General features: G+C 38.5%; 1 protein-coding gene across 1 annotated transcript in view; it reads left to right on the forward strand.

Annotated features, from left to right (window-relative positions):
• Nucleotides 1–9884, forward strand: part of CHD7 (chromodomain helicase DNA binding protein 7) — a 187448-nt gene that overhangs the window by 123062 nt on the left and 54502 nt on the right. Inside the window, exon 7 of the mRNA XM_040626012.1 lies at nucleotides 5143–5198. Coding sequence (XP_040481946.1) covers nucleotides 5143–5198 — 56 coding nt within the window. The remainder of the gene's footprint in view (nucleotides 1–5142; nucleotides 5199–9884) is intronic.

Here is a 9884-nt window from a genome sequence, read left to right on the forward strand (position 1 = left end):
AATGGTATTAGACCAGCAGGGCACTTCTCTTTACCTTTGTTGCCGTACTGTTTGCTTTTCTATTGTGTTATTCAGAGTGTGGATTTTTATCAGAATATACAACTCTGGTTCACATGAAAATAAGAATGACATGTCAAGATATTTTCAAACTGAGTATGGGGGATGGAGGGGGAGAAATGGAGTGGCTATCTGTTGACTCTTTGAACACGATGACTTCCTCTCTGATGAATTAAATGATAAGATGTCAACCAAATTTCCCACCTGTTCAAGCAGAAATGAGGACTATTTAACTCATTAGAAAGGTTGTATTTTTGTCCTGTAATGACTCTGGAACTGTTAATTTGTGAATTATAGATATATGGTAAATTTAAATACTTGACATGCCTTAAAGAATAATCCCCTTCACAGAATTGAAGTGACTTGTTGGAGTAAATAGCATGTGGTTTGGATGGGATGTATTAATTTTCATCCAGTTGATAGTGTTTCAGCAGGCATGCTCGGCAGGTTTGGGGGGTGCACATTACAATTAGCTCTGTTATTCAGAGCGACTTAGACTAGGCATTATGTAGGACATTGCTTTTTCTCTCTGCTTTGCCCACTTTACTCTTTTTCTTTTCTCATGACCCTTAAGAGGTAGGTACCCACAGTTAAGAGTAGGTATTATTACCATTTACAGACAACCCGGGTTTGTTTGTTTGTTTGTTTATTTATTTACTTATTTATTTTAATCTTTTTCTAAGATTTTATTTATTTATTCGACAGAGATAGAGACAGCCAGCGAGAGAGGGAACACAAGCAGGGGGAGTGGGAGAGGAAGAAGCAGGCTCATAGCGGAGGAGCCTGATGTGGGGCTCGATCGCATAACGCTGGGATCACGCCCTGAGCCGAAGGCAGATGCTTTAACTGCTGTGCCACCCAGGCGCCCCAACCCGGATTTTTTTAATATAGGAGACTAAAAATCACTATTTTTATATGAGGGTGGAGTATTTGTGGGGTTGGCAGTGAATTTTCGGATGGAAAAGATGAACGGAAAAATGGCTCTGGAAGGGGAGGTACGTGTTGAGGTGTGATTTAAAGTAAGGGCAAGATGTGGAGCTCATTGAAGTGCTTGTACATTACTGGTACTTCATAAAGTACAGTTAAAAAAAAACCATCAGAACATTGTAAACACGAGCAGGTAGTAACATTTTAAACTGGTAATGTTCTTGAAATAGTTACTTTAGTTATCAGCTTTATTAACATTGGAGAAAAGTGTGGCAAATAGAAACAAAAGGAAATTTGAGATTTTCCTGTGGATTCTAGCTATGCCTGCTGGTCTGCGTCCTATTACCATGAATAATTGAAGAAGTAGCTGTGAGAAGGTGCCTTTATCTCCCTCTGGCAGCACTAGAGAAACTCGCTGTGAGCTCTCAGAGCCTACCCTACGCGGTGCTGACACATAGTGGGGACGCAGATAATGGCTTTCAGAGTCTGTTGAGCTCATCACTGTAGCCTGAGAAGCATTTCCCAGTGTGATGGAGTCATGCAGACACAGAGCTCATCTGGCAGAGCCTCCGTAATTCAGCGCCTCATGTTACACAGGGACGGCACAGGCCCATTTGTCGTTCTAAACTCACGTTCGTGTGTGTGAGACCCCGGGGAAGGGATGGGATGTAGATGACGCTTGTATTTGAACTTGAGGTAGATTTGAGAATGGACTTAGGATTGTACAATGGTTAATTCTTTTGTTTTCCACATTTAGCCGGTCATGTAGCCCTTTCTGCTTGGAGCCATCTGTCCTTCGGGAATAAGAATTCAAATCCTTTTTGTATCAGAAGGTCAAACATGGTTTTAAAAGTGAATTCTAACTGTATTTCCTGGAATTCTTTATTTTTCTCTAAGTTATCCCATATATTTTCTTAAGAGCTAATTTTAAATTCCAGGGTATTTGTTTTAATCCTCTTCAGCTGAACCCTCTAATAACGACAACAAATAGTATGTGAAGCGGGCACAACTTTTCACCGTGTTTATCATGTCCTGTTTTCTCCGTGAGTGAACTGTGGTTTGGTGTCTCTGCTGGAGCATAGAGTAGGCTGCATCAGAAGTAGGAAGTGATTTGTACCTTTGCTTTAGTGATACCTTTATCAAGGTGCTTTCTCTTTCTGTTGTACATTATTTAACAACATTTTCCCTTTTGGCGCTATAGTTCAGCTTTGTTTCTCCAGTGTGGCTGCTTAATTTAGTAAGAGAATGCTTAGGAAAGGTCATTCATTATATCAGGCTACAGGATTATCATTTACTGCATTGCCGTTGTAGCATCCAGGTGGCCAAAGGAGCCGATTTATTGTCTGGTTGAGGTTTCTGGTTCCTGTGAATGATGGGAACAAGTACAGCTTAATATGTTTGAAACTTTACATTTCATATGAATAATAAGGATTTTCATAGACTAACTTTAGAGTCTAATGAAGAGATATACACGTCTCTTTAAAATATTCTATTGAACACATAAAATTACTTTAGAGGGCTCTCAAACTTAATAGTAGTTGTCCAGAAAATAAATTTGCTGGTTCTTCCTGTATGTGTGCTCATACATGTGCGTGCACATGTGTGCGTGTGTGTGCATGCATGTCCAGAAGTAGTGCTTTGAGTCAGTTATTCATTGGTTATGCCCATTGTAGAATGGTGCCTGAAAGTTGGGACGTGGGTATAGTTGTTGGGGCTGTTTCCCACTATTACAGAGGCTGGGCGAACTGCCATTTCGTGAATAATCAAAATGGTGTTCCTGAAGGCTTATGAATTCACATACTTTTGTTAATTGTTTTGCTGTTAATAAAGCAGAAGAGGTCAGCAGGATCGTATTTGTATGAAATAAAAGGTATAATAAAACAGCTCTACTTATAGTTCTAGGGGCAAGAAGGTGATCCAGTATGTGTGGTCACTTAATCAAAGAACAGGCTTATAATTTGGGACATCCAAAAAGAAATAGGCCCTGGTAGAATCCTACACCAGCTCCCAGTGCTACCATAGGAAGCCTTGGAACCTAATTGCTTCCCTTCAGACAGTACTAGACCCTCTTGTTAGGCATCTCCACAGCAGGTTCCTAGATAAATAGCTGATCGTGACAAGAAAATGGGTATTGATGATAATCAAGGACAGACAGTTGATGGCTGTGAGTTAGAGCTTTCTGGCAACAAGACTGAGATAGAATGAAAGCTATCCCTATTCCAGAGTTGATCCTATGTGCCTTGGTGCCCACTTAGAAATTAATGGCCCAGTGAGACTAGAATGAGATGGAAAACACAGTATAGGAGGAAAGATTGGGAAGAAGGAAATCAGGAAATAATAGAGCATAGAAATGATAAAGCTTGTTTGTTTGTTCATTTGTTTTTACTACCTCAAAGATAATGTAATTTTGAAACACTTTCTGATTTGAAAGAAATATAGTTAGCATCAAAAGAGTAAAAACGGTAGACCAGACATTTGAATTCCATTCTAGGATTGAATTTCATGGTAATGCTATGACAGGTGTCAGAAGATCTAAGTTCATCTTGGTTTTCCCTTTACCCTGGTTGTATTCTGTCTTGTCTTGGCCTTTCTACTGGAATATCCAGTTCTGTGCAGAGATAATGCATTTCAAAATGACTGCTGAAACGTGTGAGTAGAAGGGGTAACATTGGGACTTGAAAAAAGTAAGGTGGGGGCTGGATAGATTCTCACTTGAATTGACTAGAATATATCTCTAAATTAATTCCGGGTTTATGTTGCTGGCTCTTGAGGGTATCTGGCAAACATTTCTTTTCATTTTGAACAACTGAAAGTTTGGGATATTGGTGGTGTTCTGTATATATTGGTTAAAAAGCTGTTTATGGTTATGACCATTTATAGGTCATTGGGTTAGAACCAGCTCTTAATGGGCTTTGACTACACTCTTGAATATACTGTCTTCTAATTGCTGATCTCTATGCAGGTAGAAAAAACAGTTTAAAATTTAGGTTTAACAGATACATGTGAGAGTTTTAAAGGAAAGTTTAAATTCACAATCTTTGATAGTAGCTTGAAGATTAGGGATCGAGGGAAATTGTAGCCTCTTTGAGCAGAGCCTGTGCCAGCCTGTCATCCAGTCTAGAAGTCTTTGCTCCATTGTTTGTCCTCTGCCATGTTCCTACTTGCCTTAATTTTCTCTGCAGCATCTCTGAGGCGGCTTAGCCAAGTGTGACCCTCACGGCAGGCTTGGGTGCTCTTGTAAGAGTATAAAAGCAATCCCTAAACATCTGTAAGTGGTGTTTACGTTTTACATCCCTGATTTATCTGATCAAATGTTCCAGGAGAAAATTACATATTATGACTTGTTTAACAGTCTAAAACCAGAAGGAAAAAAATATTGAAAGAGGTACTTAAAATGTCATTTGAGCGGTATCTTCTGCACACACGGCAGTAGGTGGGATCAAGGGAGATGGTGTAGATAATCTTACCACCGAACTCTTGATTTGGCTGATGCGTATCCCGATTTTAACCTTACCTCAATGTAGTAGTTGGAGTGTTAATTTTATTTGGCTGCTATGTGTGTGAGACATCTTGTCTGAGAGATTTTAATTGTACCATTGAGTAAAACTAAAACTGTGAATTGTGATGCACTGATATTACAGCATAAGAACAAGGTTTAGTTTTATATGGTTTCTTGTTTAGAGTTATTAACTATATGGAGGAATAAATGTCTTTTAAATATTTTAAAACATTACAAAACCCACAATGTAAAGTTGCCACGAGGCAGCCAAAAATAATACATATGGCATTCAGGAGAGCAGTTGCTAATTGGCTGCTGCCTGAGAAAATGGTACACTTGGCGTCTACTTAACACTGTGGGTTTGGCAGAGAGCCAAATTTGGGGTCAGGTTGTTGTGAATGAAGCTGCATGTGGTTAGGGAGGAGTTAAAATGATTCATGTCTTAGAAGCTGGAGCACATCGAGTAGTGTGCATGGGCCTGAGCGTGTTAGTCTCCATCTCCCCGGCCTCTTACCGCTCGCAACGTGCTCATCCTTACAACAACGTCCGGCGCTGCCTTTGTCGTTCCTGTTTTGTGTTCCTGTGGGAGTAAATCATTACTTTTGGAATATTCTAGTAGTTGGTTTTAAGCATGTGCCTGAAATTTTCTTTTGTTGCAGAAGGACTCTGGAGAGGAGGTAGAAGTTGAGGAATTCTATGTGAAATACAAAAACTTGTAAGTAAACTGTGATTTTTTGTGTGTGTTTTAATCGTGATCCCCAATTACCTAAATAAGGATTTAAAAAGTAATTGGAAAAATGAAAAAGTAAGTGGGAATTGGGAAATTTTGGTATGGTTTATTGAGCGTTTTGGAGGCCATTGCCTACTAATTTTTGTATCTAAAATTCCATGAATTTAGTTTTTCTGGAAAATGTGTAATTGGTATAAAAGTTGACTAGCTTTCATGTATAACCAAGAAATTCTTTTTGGAAGGGATAAAACCTCATACAATAATAGAAAAGTGAGTAAAGTAATATCTACCCGTCCTCTGCGAGTGCGTTTCACTCTGTGAGGCCTCTCTCCCTCCTCTGCCAGACACTTGAGATGAGATCACTATCAGGTGAAGGCTCTAGAAAACCGTGACATCATTCACATTTTGAAATGCAGTCAGCTGTGATTTTGTTTGTCTGTTTTGTTTAGTAGATTTGAATTGCATAACTTTTAGAAACCTGAATTGAAGGACACAGCGAGTCGTTGTTCCTTATTGTAGATGTAGGACTAGGTACATTTTGACAAGGCAGCGTGGTTGTGAGGATCAGTAGTCCTCCTGCTAAGGAAGTTTGCGGCCTCTTTCTAGTCTAAGCAGTAATCACAGAACAAGGACAAAAATCTTCATGGATGACGTAAAAATTAAAAATGTTCAAGACAAGGAACTCAAGTACCATGTTAATAGGTTCTAGAGTTTAAAGAGAGACTTTTGGGAGTTGCTATCAAAACAGCCTAAGAGAATTTACCCTACTCTTAGAAGGTGAAAGCATCGGGCCCGTGGTTTCTGTCATTCCCCCTTGTTGCCACTGGCAGTGGGTTAATAAACTAATAAAGTTCTAAAGTTCATTGAGCAAGACCCTTACCAAGTGAAAAGATGAAGAAGTCTCTTGTCAGTGTTATTGTGGGAGTTCAGTGAAATACAGAATACAGTGAAAAAAACGCTTGGTCTGGATTAGCTGGATGTTGTCATTGTTTTGTACTTAGGGCACGGTGAGTGTGCCCATGTGGCAGTTACACATAGGACGTAGTTTCTTATACAGTTGTTTGAGGGAAGTGTCAGGATTGGTAAGGAGGAGATAACTACGTAAGCCAGAGAGAGTTCTCTGGTAGATTTATCCAGTCAGACATGGAGCAAAGAAGTTTAAGTATTGATTCCCACAAAGCGGCACCACTAGGCAGACACCCGTCCAGATCAGCATGTGGAAGTGGGGCGTCAGGGGCTTGATTGAGTCGTGACAGGTCAGGGGAGGCCAGTCATCCTTCGTCGGTCATGTGAGATGAGGCAAACGGAGTTCTCCAAAAGAGCTTTTCTGTCTGATATTATTGAGTTCTAAGGGAAATTAAAATTTCCATAAAATTAATAGTTTCTGTTAACCTTCAATTTTGACATAACTTCAGATTTACAGAAAAAGCGCAAAATGATATAAAGAATTCCTGTTTTCCTTTTTGTAATTAACAAAGTATCTTCTGGAAAGATATTTTTGAGACTATTAAATGTGATAATGGTTGCTAAGTAGTAATTTACTAATTCCATCACCCATTCTAAATGCATTAGTTGAGTTTCCATCGTAAGGGAGAATTTGACTTAAATTTGCTTCTTTGTAGCTGTGTAGACTTGCAGAGTCTTATTTTATTCAATGGGCCATAATTCTTTATCATATCATTATTTACTTTGCTCACATTATCCAAGATTTGGCCAGTGGAAGCCCCTTCAGGCTGGATCCTGTCTACTTTTGCCTTGTCCCCATCCTTCTTTGAGCACTTCCTTACTTTCTGGAACCAAAGGATATTCCAGACATACCTTGTCATTTCCCTCTTTAAATCCTGGAATAGGTTCTCTCTCCAAAGAGCCTTCATTGTTTCTATTGGAGAATGGCATTTAGAAACCACGATTTGCATACTAGGTGTGCTCATTGCTGCAGGGGAGTCAGCGCTCCTGGGGCTTCTCTAGGTGGACCCCCTCCATATGTCTCTGCATGTGCATGCACGTGTGCGTGATACATGTTACATGTACACACATATGTTACACATACACACATACCTCTGTGTACCTACCTATCTACTTAACAGTGATGAAAATCAGTGCCTTTGTAGCAGCAGTTTGGGTTTTATTTCAACAGCACCACAGGGTTCATTCAGTCCTTTCCCCTTCCAATAGTAATGACTCCCTTTTTCAACCATGAGAAACGTGGCTCTTATTATCCCTAATATATTTGCTTATTTGTCAGTCCTAGAGTATACAGGAAGTGTTTTCCAATTTACTAGACCATATTTTTGTGAAAGAGAAACCTACCAACCATAAAGTTCATTCAGCACGTAGAATTTTTTGTATTTACCCAAAGGGTTTTTAGAAGCTAAATACTTGGTTCAGAATTTCCTTAGGTTAGTTCTTCTCCCCCTGCCCCCTTTCAGGGTAGTTCTGTTATTTATTTGATACTCACTTTGGTCTTTAGTTTCCGTCTGTATTGTATTCCATTTTAGCACCCCACCATTCATTCTTTCTTTCTTTCTTCCTTCCCATTCCCTCCCCTCCTTTCTTTTTTCTTTTCTTTCTTTCTTTCTTTCTTTCTTTCTTTCTTTCTTTCTTTCTTTCTTTCTCTCTCTCTCTCTCTCTCTCTTTCTTTCTTTCTTTCTTTCTTTCTTTCTTTTTCTTTTCTCTCTCTTTCTTTTTTTAAGATTTTATATGTTTATTTGAAAGTGAGAGAGAGAGAGCGCAAGGAGGGGGAGGGCCAGAGGGAACGGGACAAGCAGACTCCCTGCTGAGCAGAGAGCCAGGCACGGGGCTCCGTTCTAGGACCCTGAGATCATGACCTGAGCTGAAGTCAGACACTTAACTGACCGAGCCATCCAGGCACCTCAGCTACCCACCATTCTTGTTAATCTTACTTATTTTCTTTTTTTTTCAAATTCATGAAATATTCACATGGTTCAAAAGTCAGAACTTTACATAAGGGTACTCAAAGACACGTCATTTTTCCCTTCCCTTCCACCCCATTCCTACTTACCTTCTCATTAATCCCAGATTTATCCTTTCTGTAATTTTTGGCATGAACATGCAGATAACATACATAAGTATATTTTTGGTGAGCTTGTGTAAATGTATATACATAAAAATATTTTATATATATATAAATATTATTTTCCCCTTCTTTCTTACATATAAAAATAGCAACTGTCGGTACACATTTGTACTTTGCTTTTTAATAATACTATATTTTGGAAGTTATTCAATATCAATCCATAAGGTCATCTTCTTTCTTTGTTACTGCTGTGTAGTACTCCACTGCATGACTGTACCGTCACTCATCCAACCAGTCTCCTATGTATGTGGGCATGTAAATGGCTTCTGATATTTTATAGCTACAGACAGTGTGACACTATATATTCTCAAGCCTGTATATTTTCAAATTGTTGGAGGCACAATTTGAGGGTGAATTCCTAGGAGAGGGATTGCTGTATTCAACAGCAAACATATTTGTAGTTCTGTTAGGTATCGCCACATCCCCTTCCATAAGGGGATGGTTCTTTGCATTCCTACCAACAATGTAAGAGACCACCTCTTTCCCTACAATCTTTCCAAAGTAGTGTGGTGGTTTTACTTTTTGTGAGAAATTGTATTTTGCTTTAGTTTTTTTTTTTTTAATTTGTGAATTAGAACATCTTTTCATAAATTTAATGACCATTTTTATATTTTGTCAGTTGTGTGTTCATGTCTTCTGCCCATTTTTCTGTTGTGCTTCCTTCAATTTTTAAGAGTGAGACAATTTTACATGTGGGATATTAGTCCTTTTTCTGTGTTTTATGTTGCAAGTATGTTTTCCCAGTTTCAATTGTCCTTTGGCTTTATATTTTTATTGCACTGTAAATTAAATTTTTATGTAGTTAGATTTATTAATCTTTTCTCTTATTGGATATGGCTTTTAAGCCATAGTTAGAAAGCTTTTCTGTACCCCCAGGTTAAAGAGGAATTTGCCATGTTTTCCTCTAGTACCTGCATGGTCTCATTTTCTGTGTACAGGTGCTTAATCCACTTGGTGTTTATTCTTGGGTATGGTATAAAGTACAATAATATTTGGTTGTTCCAATTTTATACTTTTGCAAATATTGTTGTTCTAGTACCATTATTAAAAAGTCCATCTTTGTCCCAGTGATTTGAGATGTAACCCTTATCATGTACTAAATTTACATATTTATTTGGAAATATATTTGTACCTTTTTTTTTTTTTTAAGAGAGAGAGAGCAGGGGAGGGGCAGAGGGAGAGAGAGAATTTCAAGCAGGCTCCGCACTGGGCTTGATCTCATGACCCTGGGATCCTGACCTACGCTGAAATTAAGAGTTGGTGCTCCACTCAGGCGCCCCTGTACCATATTTTAATCCTTTGGTCTGCCTGTCTGTTCATGAGCCAATAGCACACTATTTTGCTTTTATAAAGGCTTTATAGTGTATTTTAATTTCTGGTATCTCTAGTTTCCCCTAAAAACTTTCCCTTTTTAATCTTTTCTTGGATGTTCTTGCATGTTTATTTTTATATATAAGTCAGTATTAACTTGCCTAGCACTGTTAAAATGCTTGTTTATATTTTATTTATATTTATATTGTGTTACATTTATGAATTTATGATTTATGACATTGAGTCATGCTATCTAAAAATAA

The sequence above is a fragment of the Ursus maritimus genome, unplaced genomic scaffold (assembly GCF_017311325.1).
Source record: "Ursus maritimus isolate PB19 unplaced genomic scaffold, ASM1731132v1 scaffold_9, whole genome shotgun sequence".
In the NCBI taxonomy this organism is placed as follows: domain Eukaryota; kingdom Metazoa; phylum Chordata; class Mammalia; order Carnivora; family Ursidae; genus Ursus; species Ursus maritimus.